The sequence below is a fragment of the Colius striatus genome, chromosome 11, assembly GCF_028858725.1.
Source record: "Colius striatus isolate bColStr4 chromosome 11, bColStr4.1.hap1, whole genome shotgun sequence".
In the NCBI taxonomy this organism is placed as follows: Eukaryota; Metazoa; Chordata; class Aves; order Coliiformes; family Coliidae; genus Colius; species Colius striatus.
The window spans coordinates 6,430,387-6,445,698 of NC_084769.1; the positions used below are offsets into that span (position 1 = coordinate 6,430,387).

At 39.5% G+C, this 15,312-nt stretch overlaps 1 protein-coding gene across 1 annotated transcript in view; it reads left to right on the plus strand.

Annotated features, from left to right (window-relative positions):
• LOC133626382 (von Willebrand factor D and EGF domain-containing protein-like) overlaps positions 1–15,312 on the plus strand; it is a 182,898-nt gene that overhangs the window by 127,880 nt on the left and 39,706 nt on the right. Inside the window, exon 21 of the mRNA XM_062005149.1 lies at positions 11,379–12,248. Within this exon, the coding sequence (XP_061861133.1) occupies positions 11,379–12,248 (870 nt within the window). The remainder of the gene's footprint in view (positions 1–11,378; positions 12,249–15,312) is intronic.

A 15,312-nucleotide genomic window follows, 5' to 3' on the forward strand; every position in this document is an offset into this window, starting at 1 on the left:
ACCTTCTCATTTGCACCACTGTCAGATCAACATCAAGGTGTGGATTTAAAAGCAGAATAAAATGTTTTGAATGAAAAGAATGCATGTGTTTAAATAGTGCATAGTCTAACACCGGAGGAACATATTAGTCTGAAGTTTTTACATTCTTAACTTTTACCTTTGAAATCACTGCTGTCATTACTAGCACTACATTGCCCATGAAAAAATAAAGAGGTCCGGTAAGAGCTTTGGCCACCAATGCAAGGTTTCATCTTTGGAGCTAACTGCAGGAGTAGGAACCTCTTACTGACTGAAAACAATCAAATGATTTTGTTTCAAGAGATGACTGAAGAACATAATGGACTCCTTTCATCTCTTATCTAACAGAATTGATGAATTTGCATTAAAAAGATCAAGGCCCAGATTCCAGTCTCACTTACACCAGTGTAAATCACAGGTGATCCCATTAAATGAATAAAATTACCTTAATGGAGTGAGATGAGCACTCTTCCTGGAAGACACATTTTAAAACCTGTTAAGGTAGGCACAAAACACAGAGAACTTTTAACTACAAAATCTGTGTGTACCAAAAGGTGTAGACAAAATGTACACACTTCACAGCATTGAGAAGGTGCTTTGCAGAGAGTAACTAACCAGTCTCGACATGGTTCATGCAATGAGTTACAAGGCTTACTTGAAGGCAGGGATATTTTGATGCTGCTGCCACTAGTAGTGAAGCCGCCTGACGTCCTTGCAAAGAAGGCAGAAACACTAAATAAATACCACACAATACTTGTACAAACGATGGTAATAGCTCTGTGTGGTAATAGCTCTCAGCTATTCTTGTGGGCTCTAAAACCATTGCATCTCTGTGCCGTGGCTTCCAGCTCCTAGCTCTGACACAAGCAATTGAAACTGTCCACAATTCATCTCTGGAATTTATAGTGGAAGTTGCCAATGTCTTTTGTAAATGTTGTTTCAGTGTTTCTAGTTTGTGTATTTCAGGCCAAAATGTACATTTTTTTTCAGACTGACCCCTTGTGATGTAACGATGTCTCCTTCAAGGGTTGTGTGATGAAATGGCAACTGGAAGTGAGGTTAGAAACACCACACAAAGACATTCTAGATAAATCTGGACTCGTGAAAGTTTTGCAAATGGTATACCAGTAATCTTCACAGAAGGCCAGATCAGCCTGGCATTTTGCACATAAGCTGTGACCCTCTCCTGCCCTCTGAGCATGTAGTTGCCACTCAAAATCCACTCCCAGATTTGTGAAGACAGAAAGAGAATCTGCGAGTTTTTCTGATGTCTTTCTCCTCCTTAGGGATCCTTAATAAAACATTAAGTATTTTCAGAAAAATATCAACAGAGGCCTGTAAGGTATATGCTATGACCCAAAGATAACAAATAAAGTAGGCACAGTGGGAAGAATATGTTTAGATAATTTAAAAGATAAACGATTTCCAGCTCCACTGATCCATAAACTCTGTCAATCCAGAATTTGTTAAGTGCTTCCAATACAGATGATATATTTAGGAAATGATGTAGCTCAGCAATAAAAGACCAATGAAGGCCAAGCCATAAAACCACTAGGGAAGAGGACTCAGCTATCCGCCATGAATAATATTTACATTCAATCAGAACATCAAGTACAGATTACATTTCTCTCTTACCAAGAACGTGCCACCTTTTGCTTAAGGAATCACTGTGCCATCATGACTTTTAAGTGATAATAACAACTCAGTCTCCAACAAGTAATCTATGGATGATACAGGCCTTGTCGTTTTTCACGTTGACAGAATGGAGAGTAAGATTATCTCCTCTTAAAATTTCCAGGCTCATTTAATCATCAAGATATAATGGCACATAGCTTTTAAAGAGAAACAATCCTGTTTCCACAAATTTGGTAAGATTGCTGTTTTGTTAAAGGCACTTAGAAGCCCTTTAAAACTGTAAGTAATTCATACCAGACCCATATCCAGGCCCTATTAAAGTAACACAAGAGCTTTGCACTAAATGTAAAAGCAAAGAAGGAGCTGAAGAAAAAGGATTCACAAGCAATGGAACACACAAGACAGTATAAAAGAGTAAAAATAGGTGGGAAATACACAGACCCACCATTTCTCAACAGAAATTTAGAACTAGTACCTTGACTTCTTGCTGGTGGTGATACATACAGATGTTGTGGCACTCACTTCACCTCACTTGCTCACAGAATCAGGTCATAGTCACTGCCAAACCATGTGAACTTTGCCCCCAAAACGACACGTCACATGGTCATAGAATCATAGAATGGTAGGGGTTGGGAGGGACTTTTAGAGATCCTCTAGTCCAACCCCCCTGCAGAAGCAGGTCCATCTAGATCAGGTTGCATAGGAATGTGTCCAGGCGGGTCTTGAAGACCTCCAAGGAAGGAGACTCCACAACTCCTCTGGGCAGCCTGTGCCAGGGCTCCCTCACCTCAACAGTGAAAGAGTTTTTTCTTATGTTCAAATGGAACTTTTTGTGTCAGCTTCATCCCATTACCTCTTGTCCTGAGCCATTTCAATTCTAAAGGGACACAGCAGTAGCCTATAGCTAACACAAGTCAACTAGATCCTCTGGGGCAAATGATCTCTCATGCTGATAAATTATTAGATTAAGAATTACATGGAATTTTAGAGTAGCCCAGGTTGGAAGAGACCTCAGAAGATCATCTGGTCCAACTTTAGATTTCTCAAAAAGAATTAATCTCAGATACTACAAGAAAAACAAAAATTAATTTGGGTTTGCTTTGGTTTAAATTTTGTATTGTTTTGATAGGAGACAGAAGGGTAGAACCACACCCTGGAGAGCATCACCAGAGCTCTCTGGTCTATAAATGGTCGAATAGCTGATAAATCTTTTATATTACTAAAAAATAACCGTTCCTACCAGGAGAATCTTAAGATAATGCAATACCAAACAGGAAAGGTTATACTGTAGCCTTCTTCCTTCCTTCTACTCCAAAAGCCTCTGGTCACTTTATAACTTCTCCTTTATATTAATTTGAATGCAATAAAAAAGAGGGATCTGTTACCTTCTTCATCGCTATTTAGGTCACAATGTTGCATCCTTAAATGACCCTGTCTTGCTTCAAAGTTTTTGCTCCATTAAGAACAATAATTATCCATAATGCATCCTCAGAGACCAAGAAAGCAAAAGAATAAACACAAAACTGTTGCTAGCTGACTGGCCTCTCCGAAATGTCCTTACTTGCTCAACCTAATACTCTTTCAAAGAGAAAACTACAAACATTATCAAGGCAAGTCTCATGATATGACTGTCCTCAACGTGCCACCACAGAAGGGCAGAAGTTTTGTCAAAGGCTGATGACACCTACGTTAGCAGTAAGCTATAGCTAAATAACCACAGTTCAAGAACTGTTGCATTAACAGTACATGCTGCTCAGATGGAAGATAAGCATCACATTCTGCATTAATGCAGCTTAGCTTAGATTTAGGGATGTCAACCCCTCTTCTAAATGAATTTGACACACACTGCTCATAGTCTTTATACACAGCTAAATGGACTCACCATTTCTACTTGCTAACCTGCCAGCAATAGTGAATGCATGTGGTTAAACTAAAGAAAAAGTAACAGAACTAAGAACTTTTGTGCCATAGCATCTGAAAACTTATCACAATTCCTTGCTTTTTCTTTTTTTCTATATTAGAAGGAAATTATAGATGGTTGTCAACCTAATCAGATGAAATTGTGGACAATTCCATAAAAGTGTGATTTCACTGAGGGTATTTATATGTGTTTAGATGGTATTAAAATAGTTTCATTACTGGTCTCCAGCAAGGCATAGTTCAGATTATTTCTTGGCTTTCATATGTAAAGTAATTCATTTTTATGTATTTACAGCCCAAAACAACATAATTATATTTTTAGACCACTTACTTCTTGAATCGAATCAAAGGAGAATTTCAGTAAAATATTCAAATTTAAGCTATTTTTTCTTTGAAGAAATATTATGAATTTTCTTTTGAAGAAATGTTATGAACTTTCTTTATAGTCTATTATTACAATTCCAAACGATTCTACATAGATGTTTCAGAGAATTAGACAGGCATGCTTCCAAGACAATCTGTCTTGCTTTAGCCTATTTTGTATATATCTATCAACCTGTTCAAGCCATGAGAGAGTCTGAAGGCTCATGAGGCATCAATCAGATAAGAACACAGTTTCTATTATTTTTGCCATCTCTTGCAGTGCTGAAAAGTAAAATATACTTCCAATTCTTGAATGGAGAATATAATTTAGTTTTATGAAGTTTATCTTAATACTATCTTTGTAGCTGCTGAAATATTACAGTTGCAGACTCAAATTATTGAAGAAAGTAGAAAACAAAGAGGAGAGGTGAGAGTTCAGACCTGAAAGATGGACAAGGGATAATGAAAGAAAGGACAATAAAGCATTTACAGAGATCTTAAGTGGGCAATCCATGTTTTGAAACACAATCATATTTTTCCCTCGCTTCCTGTTTTGTTAGATGGATATTCAGAGAAAAGCACAGAAAAAGCACTTCTAAAATTTGCAGCAGAGAATAGGTTAGACCCAAGGATTGTAAAGAGCATGGAAAGATATAGTGGCAAAGGAGCAAGGGGAGCAAGCCTTCTGTGCAAGGGGTGAGAGCACATCAAACATGTCTAGTTTTTCCGAACCTTAGGAGAGAACTTTTCAATTAAATCTTGAAATAAAGTGGAGGGTAGGAGAGCTGTTTGAGAAAACATTGTTTGCTTGTAAAAACATATCTGGTTATAAATCTCCATATACAATCCAAAAGAGAGACTGACAAAGAAAAATATTGATGGGAAAAAGTAAACCTTGGTTGGGATGCACGCTCAGATCTTTACAATCAGTAATTCTCACACGATTTTTAAAAACACTGTCTCTGGGGACCCTGACATTTAATTTTCTACTGAAAACTTACAGAAAACATCACAAAAGCTAAAAACCAAACAAATAAACAAACAATAAATAGCATCTGCAAACAAGGTGCATCTGCAAACAATGTATACTTTTAGACCCATTTTTCTGTACAATTATCACTGTGTTCATCATCTTCTTGCACCATTCTTGCACTTCACCTCATATGATGCCTTGTCCGAAGTATCTTACTAACCAAAAAGCTGATGGATACCTCCTTGGAATGCAGATACACATACACTATGTGAAAGTGTCATGCTCAGTTTCATATTTGGAACTGTTTCAGACTTGAGTGTCACTGTCAAAAACCAGCTTATAGCCTGATACTCTTCTTATCTACTCAGCGCACCAGATGAGGAGATGATCACTTACAGTCTATGGAGAAATCTGACTTAAATGAATAGAAAGTAAGACAGGATTATTGCCACACTTCTTTGCTTTTTCTTTCTCTAAATCTCTACATTTCAATGCTTTCTATTGAAAAAGTTTTAAGGATAGAACAGAATTTTTCTGAGGCACTGTTTCAGTATTTGTTGAGTATGAAAGGAATTACCTTTATGTATTCCTTGACACATCATAGATAAGACTGACGTTTTCTGACATGTTGATAGTATCATTCCCACGTCTATGAAGTGTTTGCTTCCTGACTGAGCATCTCAGAACCCCCGTTTTCTTTAAACACATCAATTAACGAGTTGAGATACAAATTACGTTGTTCTGAAAATCTGGAAGCAAATGAACTATACAGTGATGCAAACAAATACAAAATACCTTTATTGCTACATGAGCAAACACATCATCTCTTCTTGAGGTAATATATTCTTCTATACTCAGGATTTCAACATCCCAGAACTGGAAAACGACCTCCTTTATGGCACAGTCTAGATCACATTCCATTTGTGGGAATCATTTACTCTGAATACAGGGAGATTTGAAACAAACTTTAGTGGATAAGATAGCTGAGATTCCAGGTTTTCTCTTCCACAAAAAGCATCATGTTAGAATAGAATGATTTTGTATTTCAGCCACATAAAATTAAGTTGTGGTACAAATTATGAATGGTATTACAAAACTGTGGATGTGCAGCTGCAGCCATATTTGACAAACAAAAGAGTCTGAAGCAGAGGAATAGTTAGAAGTGGCTGAGTGATGCAGACTCCACATAATATTCCCTATTGCTTATGATTTTGGTACACAAAGGAAAAGGAAATTACCAGGTAGCAACATCAGCAACACAATCTCATTTTCTATCAGGTTGAAATGCAGCTCAGTGACAGTGAACTAGATATTCACCCTTTAATTCCATCGTTAAAACAAGAAGTGAGTAAACTTACCCATCACAAAAGTGGTGGATTGAGAGCATAGATTATACTAAAGAGTGAATGGGCCTGTACAGATGGATAGAGAGTTGTGTGACTGCTTTGCTCAGGTGCTGACCTGGCTGGGTGTAAGGCACACTGGGTTCACAGGCTGCCTTGCTCTGTTAGCCAGCACAAGCTGAGTAATGTGGCTAGTTTGTTCTGCCTGCCTGCACATAGCTAGTGGCTCACACACAGCTCCACATCATTTTCTAATTGGAGAATTCCAGATCTGGGAACCTCTTATATAAAAGTTGTTGCTCATAGCTTCCAATACCTTATTTTTCAAAGTGGGGTTTGACTTTTGCCTGTGCCTAATGAGCTTCAAACTTGAGCTCCAATATAAACTTACAATAATATCCCAATCTCAATTAGTCTTCAAAATGCTTTTGTTTCTACAAAAACAATGCTGGAAGTACACTCTTTGTAAAACTTGAGAAGTCAAAGCTGTACCTCACTTAAAGAAGCTGAGGAATATATTCTGGGAGGGGACATTGGTGACTGAAAAGGCCAACCAGCATCTGAATGTGAGGAAATTCTGGATGCTTAGGAGGAAGGAAGGGACAATCAAAGCTTTACTTCTGAATATTTGGGAGAGGGAAGACATTAGGGTATGCCTGGAGGGCTAAATAGAAGATTCAGAAATCAAACACACTCAGACTAGAGAAGAAAGCTATGCCAGAACTTCATCAAATAAAAAGGCAGGTTAAGAATTGGAAAACCAGAATTTCCCCAGAATTTCCTATTAACAGCTGCTCCGTTTCCCCTTCCTCACCAAGTAAACACAGGAAAAATGTGAATGTGGCAAAGTACAGAGAGAAATGGGATCATCCTTAAATACTCTGGTAAAAAGACTTCTTAGACTAGTGTAATTTTTCTATTCTTACTTGACATTTTAAATAAGATTTATGTGCTGGTAGATGTTTCAAATTTTAAATGATGACCCACACAATGTAATATGTCAGAAGAGCATTTCTCTGTCGACATTCTTCTGAATGAGAAATGTGCTACACAGCATGTACTACTAAATGTTAATAGCCCTAAAACTACACAAATTGTAAATTTATTGAATTGTGTTAATAATGAGATGAATTATTAAATTATTCACAGAATTCTGAAATGGTTGTAACCTGATCAGAATTAAAGGTGCCCCTGATCCTCCAAACTGACAGGCAGAACAGATCACAGCCAGATGATCTTGCTAAGGAGAGGGAGCCAGTCTGCCCCTGAAGAGTAGACTGCTTTGGGGTATTTTATTAGACTAAAGAAGAACGTAGTGCTCAAGTTTATGGTGATGCTTATAGCGTCTCTCTTGTGTCATCACACAAAAAAGTTGCACTTCCATTTGAAAAACAAAATGTACGTTTCTAACAGCTGCAAAGAGAAGTCTGGCAATTAAAAGGCAATAAATAATCATGTCTTCAACAAGCTTAAGCAAGTGCTTGAGATGTCAGCTGGTAGTTGGGATGGGGCTGTCTCCAAGGCACGTGGCTTGGGAAGAAAGGTGTGGCAGTGTGTAAGTCTAAGACCAGCAAAGGCTTGGGTGAATGGCACAGAGGAATACGGTAACCAATATGATCCACCTTGTCCCAGGCAGAGTATGACACCTGTGCTGCTTCTCTGGGAACAGAAATGGTTGGGGTCAACAGAGCATGTGATTTCTCTGAATTCAGGTCTGGATATGGCCTTTTTCTGAACGCTTTGAAATGCAAAAGAGAATCCCCAGAAACTCAGAAGTGACAAAATGCATCAGATTTCTCTTCTGTGTTTCAGAGGGTTGTTATCTCACCCTGGGTTTAAGAGACTGTCAAGTGTCTTCTCCGTTTGTGAACTGCTGCTTGCACTAACTTACATAGTCATTTTATGACCTTCAGAATGAACATGATGCTCTTCAACTAGAGATACGTCACAGTTCACTATAAAATGCAATTCAAGCAAGAGAAGAAATCAGAATTTGCTGTGCCTTACCAACACCATGATGGCAGTGGCAAACATCAGAGACTGGTTACGATGATTCTGATTTATTAGCTTAGTGTGAGCAGCACAAAATACCTGAAACACTGAGTGAACTGAAGGCTGGGGGGGTTCTTACGTGCAGGAACTCCTGCACCTCAGAGATGGAAAGTGTCTTGGTGTTGAGTTGGATGAGGGATGTAAAACTTGTGTCTCAGAAGTTTGCCCTCTGTCACTCACGTTCTAATCTCCCCTAGATAAGAGGACAACAAAGGAATCTATCTCCTCAGGGCCTGATCCCTCCAGACATTGCACTGTGCTTGCAGTGGTGTAACTCCATCGGTATGAACGGAGCTCCTGCCGTGCACAGCTGGAGCAAAGCAGCAGGTTCTTGGTCTCCCATCTACCTCAGTGAAAAATAACTCAAACGTTCTACTGCTTCACATTTCCCTGTTAGTACAGGCAGAAATACTGACATGTAGTGAAAAGGGCTTTTTTTTTTTGTACTGCCATATAACCTTGAGCACTTTGCCTTGTCATTTTTTTGTTATTTTCATCCAGTCCAATATGCAATCACACAGTGGCATCACAGAGAAAACCGGATTCACGCAGCCACGCTTCTGCATTGATAATGGGTTATACATTTGGAGATATTGATCGACTGCAAGGAAAATAAATTGAACGCGGGATTTGAGAAAGCTGCTGACTACAGACAACAAAGTCTGTAAGCTTTTGGTATACTTCTTTGGTTTACCTTAGTTAGATATCTGGAAGACTGATGAAATAAAATTTTCAGGTTTTCCAAAGTAAATTGCACAGTATCCCTGTAAGTAAAAAATCTGAAAGAATGAAAGCTGGGAGGACACTCTGGTCAGCACATTTGAGTGACTCCAACATCTTCTAAGTTTAGTGTCCTCTACAGAGTGGATCAAGGACCTTGATCAGTATATATTGTAACAAACAAGCAACAAAACTGTATTGTGGCTATTCACTGGTATTGTTGAGACGTAAGATTCCAACAATACGCTCCTCCTTACAGGGAAGGCTGAAGTTTATTTGCAATATCTCCCTTTCTCAGGTAGCCAGCCTGATGCCTTTATAAGTTTAGGAAAAGGGGTAATGGACAAAAGCTGGAAAACAAAAGGTTCCATTTAAACATAAGGAAAAACTTCTTTACTGTTGAGGTGAGGGAGCCCTGGTACAGGCTGCCCAGGGAGGGTGTGGAGGCTCCTTCTCTGGAGGTTTTCAAAACCCACCTGGACTCATTACTGTGTGACTTGATTTAGGTGGACCTGCTTTAGCGGGGGGGTTGGACTAGATCTCTAAAGGTTCCTTCCAACCCCTACTATTCTGTGATTCTATGAAAATTGAGTTAGGAGGAAACTCCGTTTACTTACGACACAGTGGAGGAAGCTCAAAGCTATAATCACAAATCATTTTGGAAATTTGTCAGAGAGGTCATTCAGTCCTTCATTGTCCTTCTTGTTGATTTCTAGTCACTGGTTCAAATTTTCTAAAGGCAGTAATGATCATCTATTACCAATGATCTTCTATGGGGATATTTCCATAGGGATATTTCTTTCATCTTTCTCCCATTCATTTTAATTATCCTTTGACTACTCCCATCCTTTCCAGATCTTTTTGCTGATGTCCTCCCTGCTTCACCATCTCTTACCATTCCTTACTTTCGACAGTAAAATTCCCGTATTTACATACTGCTTTACTAAACACCTTGTATTTACCTCCTGATGTCCATAGCTTGATTCAGTACCACTGTAAAACTCCAAAACATTATGCTTCAGGAAAATAAAAACTCATCAGCTACCAGTAGGATGACACAGACAAATCAACACAACTTTAGATGCTAGGATTTTCTTTGATCTAGTCAATGCTCTAACATTCATTTTGACCTTTGCCAAGCATCTTAATCTCTTTTCATGCTAGCTATCTCTAATTTCTACATCAATAGGAGTTTTAAGAAGGTGATTAATATTTATATTTAAAAGGAAGAGGTACATCTCACACGGGGTTAACCCTAGAACCAAGGAAGGGGTTTTGTTCAGGATCCAACATATTCCGTTTCCTATGGAGTGAGTATGCCAGAACCAGTTAAAAATAGCTTCTTCCATTCATTAGAGTCAGCAGATGGCCATTAATCTTCCTGAAAGTATTGATTCAAACTACTCGTCTCCACTTTCAGGGCCCTTCACAGACTACCCTCTCCCCATCTATCATCCCTCCTTACACAACTGAAAAGGTGGCTGGCTTCGTAACAAGTGGGTGACAGTTACAAACCAGCAGCCTCTCCTACATGCTGCCCCTCACGTCTGGAGGGAGATGTACACAGCATTAACAAAGCTTTTCCATTTGTCTCCTTTAAATGCTTCCCTAAAACTTTCCTTTCCCATGAGGATAACAAAAGCATTACATAGTTATACACTGGTATGACGGGACTAGAGTCTTTCTGAGACACAATCTTGCCAAGGACTGTCTTAACATTATTCATTTCTCCATCTCTGATATCTGTCTGTCACAAACTGGAGTGTCTTGTCTTACTCCTAGACTGCAAGAGCTTGAATGCAAAGTCTCTGTGTTATGTACTGTCTAGCAGAACATTTCCCAGCATACTGTTGCAATACAGACAGTCAATAACAAACAAGCATTCACTCAGGTGGTCAAGAACTGTGGGGTGCAGCATGGAAAAGTGCACAGTGCCAAAACTTCACAGACCCAAATTTAGTAAGCCAAAATTAGTAAACCAGCATGGTAAGTGCTTTTGCCTGGCTGCAATTTAACCTCTTTAAGCCCAGTGCTGCACCTCAGAGAATAACGCCTGACCTTCATTAAGGCTCAGTGTTAAGCCAACATAAATATATTTCATCTGGTTCATGAACTGACACCCTGTAACTTTCATTATTGCAGTTCCCTGTGCATCCAGTGCTGGTGTTACTCAAAGCAGGTAACACCGCATCGATTCCGTGCCAGCCAGCATAAACATGCCCTTAGCATATGTGATAAACTCTTACTTTTAGAATTAGTGTTCAATTGTTTGGTCATAAGCTAAATGTTCACTGAGGTTTATTTAAAATCTAGACCAGCAAAGTTGGCTAATACACATCTTCCTTCTGCCCTAGTTTCAACAGCATCCCAAAGACACATGGATTTTGCTGGAAGAAATATTGAAGATGTTAGAGCCTCTCACCAGGAAGACGTTTTAAAGACATCAAGAAACATATATGCCCTTCTTTCCCAAACCCAAATTCCAAGACAAGAAACTACATACTTTTTGGAAAGAAATGCCACAGCCGTTAACTTGTCATCCCTTATGATGAAAAGGAAGACTTCCCAGACGCTGTCAGCAAAAAAACTTGATATGAAGCCCACAGCACCTGAGAAACAATCTTTTCTTGAGCAAAGGGATACACACACCTTCCTTCTGCACGAGGAGCCAGACCCCAAAGCCACAACTGTCAGTGCGACAACTCCTACCCCTCTCCGCTTTAAACAATACAAACCAGGTACAATGTGGACTGTTCCTTCTCATCTCAACACAAACACAAATTCATTCTTTGCAAGGCCATATACTGTTCAGCAAACTCCTGCCAATTATGGCCATTCACCCAGGAAATGGCCCAGTCCAGTGGAGACTAAACCATCCCAAGGCTTCCCAACAAAGCAGCAGAGAGCAGCCCCTTTGGCAACACGCCTCACTCCTTTCCGCTTAATAGGCTCTTCCCTTGACACAGCTCTGCGGAAAGTGAGTGTCCCAGCAGGGTCTGCTCCCCAGGCAAAGCTTCCAGCACTGACCACAGCAGCCAGAAAGGAGGACAACACAGCGAAAGATCACGTGGCACTGCCAAAACCCAAAAGTGGGATGCCTGAGGGAGCTGTTTGCTCTAACATGCCGTGCTTTCCCAGCGTGCAGTGCAAGCCAGACAGAGACGGAGGACTTAAATGTGGGCCTTGTCCCACTGGATACACTGGGGATGGAATTACATGTGAAGGTAATGGGGAAAACTCTTTCAAGCTCTTTAAAACCTACTAACTCTCCAAAGTAGAAACTGTTTTTAAGTTTGGAGATTTTTCTAGCTGGGATCGTTCTGGTTTTCAAAAGCAATTGTATTTCAAAATAACAGACAAACATTCTCTAACTTTGAAAAAGGTCTTTCTGCTTAGAAAAATGACATATTTATTTGATAACATCTAATCTGTTGAAACCAGGGACAGATTGTGATCTTGCTTACCCTTGCTTAAGGCCAGATTCATTCTACCGAAGTCATTACATTTGAAAATGTGTAACACTTCTGCGGGAAAGAGTAAAATTGACTCCATTTCTCTATACAACACATATTCTAGGAAAAACTAATTGCTCTACTACTTTCAAAATTACTTTTAAATATCTATCTAATATCTTAAATACAAAACTGAACTTGCAATCTGAAATGCATATCACCAGAAGGGTTTTCACAATATATTGAGTTTATCGGACAGCTTTGAATACCTTTGTAAGACAATGCTATTATGCACATTGTTGAAACAATGCACTCCCTGACTTAGCTACCATTAATTACAACCTCTGATAAGTTGATATATCAGTTGTCCCTTCACTACACAAGGTAAAAGTATTTGCATTACCTATCTCTTTCTCTTTCACAAATGGTTTCATTTGCTCTGTGCATAGAGCAGACACGGTAGAAGGGTCTCAGCTGTGATGCACTGTGAGGACCTGGCAGGGATTCCTTGCTGTAAGCAAGGCTTCATGAAAGTCTAAAGCCCCCAGCAATACTGCAGCCCTCTGAGCTCAGAGCAGTGCTGGAGATTTATTACAAAATGCCTAATAAAATGTTACTATAATCTTGGGTGCTATAACTTTTGCATGTTTGCACATTGCTGAAATGCCCCTTCTAAAGGACTTGAGGTTACTTAGCACGAAAGACTCTGTCTTTGACCTCTGTTTTATACCTAGAGCTGGAAAAGTACCAAATAGCTCCTAGTACTAGAAAACCCAAAGCAAGTTTGACCACAGAATGGCCTCCCCTCAAAGATAAGGCCCATGTACATATGAATATTTATGAATATGGGCATATGGCTGCTTTGTGTGTATTTAGTGTGCCCATCAGTATAGTCCTTAAAACATAAATCTACCTCTGCCTTTTACTGTCTCACAAGATGAGATGTTTCCTTCAATTACTGGCATTACTGAAAATCTCTCTGGAGAGTCCTTAGGATGAAATACTTTATTACCAACATCATTCTCTGTCTTGGGGCTTGATGATATGATACACAAACATCCTTTATTTGTCTCTTGTCACTGACTGTGTCACCTGACTCAGTAAACAGCCTACCTGCTCCCTGCCTCTGCTTCACCCCTAGTCCCTCTGCACACCTGAGAGCAGCACCCTGGAGCATGGCCAGAAGTGTGAAGAGCACCCATTGTACCTCCAGCCACTGATGTCTCTTCCCATGTCAGATGCAGCTAATTCATCATGACAGATGAGGTTTGAAATATGAGGATAATTCCTTGCATTAAGGCCTGTCATGACCTCAGCTATCATCACCTTACAATGCTGCCATAATTCCACTGACTTCCCTCAAAACAGTAGTACCCTCTGAGACCAGGAGGCAGCAAAATTGAGCAAGTGATCAAAGCTTAGATGAGACCAACATTCACACAATCTTCAGGCTTCAATGCAGTATCCATTGCAGGTGGCAAGTGAGCAAAGATGTCAGCAGGCTCAGACACTGTTGATAGCTCTCACAATCCTATTTGACATCAAGATTCAGCAAGATAAAAGCACATCAGCAGCAAGTCTTAATATCTACAGATCTCACGAGATGTGAACTGTCTCTAATAGGAGTGTGTGAAAATACTCTAATAAATACCTTACCAAGTGATATTTATCATGTGACAGAATGTAAATTTTTCTTTTCCAGTTGTGCAGTTTCAAAATCAGATTTGGAGAACTGGTAGGGAAAAATATAAGCAGCATTCTGAAAATTAATTTTTCTTCTAAGGTAAATCATACCTTATTTTATATCTGTAGTATTTGCATCTCTTCGGACAATCCAATCAGTCTTTCCACTATGATTTAGTTGGAAGTTCTCTCCCTCTGTTTTGTCTTCCTGCTTTGGGAATCACAGACTTACAGGAGTCCAGGCTGGAAGAGATCTCTGGGAATCATCAGGACTAACATCCTACCTTCTCCTGGAAGAATACGGCTAGTTATCAGTGTGTCTGGATTATGTTCAGGCATCTAAACTGAGACATGTTCAGATACACTTAGCAATTTCCATTTAGATCACTCCAGTACCGACAACTTTCTCATCTGTGATAAGTAGGACCTTGCTTTTCTCTGTCTCCCTCTGTGATTCTGTGATTCCTTTGACATAATAATTATAGATTCTTAATTCTTTTCCTTCTGGCAGCAGCTACCTACTCTGCAGATGAGATGAGATGAAATAGTTCCTCAAGGCTCTATTCATCACTCTCATGCCCTTTCCTACAGCAGGCCAGGTTCTCAGTTTGTGGACCTCTTTCACCTCCTCTACAAAGGCAGTACCACTATTTATATTAGTGGCCCTAATGTTAACATCAGTCTGCTAAACCAGCAAGACCTTAAAAACCTTCCTTTCAGAGTAGCATTTTAAAGATAGTCAGCATCACCTACACAACAATAAAAAATAAGTAGGGAAGATAAGGCCTGTGGTAGTTTGGATTCTCCTGCACATTCTCTTGCAGATCTTCACTGGCATTTATGGAGTAAGCTTAGCCAAGAGTTTCTCTAGTGATGAGAGAGGTTACTAAATACCTAATTTCCACTCTGAGTGCCCTTTTCAAGGATATATATACCATAAAGCCCATGCATCACTATGGTACACTCCTGGAAGTTTCACTGGACAGCACCCATCCCCTGCCAAAGTTCATTACAGCTGTGTCATAACACTTCAACTGATCCAGCTCAGCATGCCAATTAAATCAATTTTTAAGAAAACTAGCACTTTAGTAATGAATAAATAGTTCAGACAAGGTTATTTTCAGAATGTATCTGATATTCTGTCCAGTGTGTT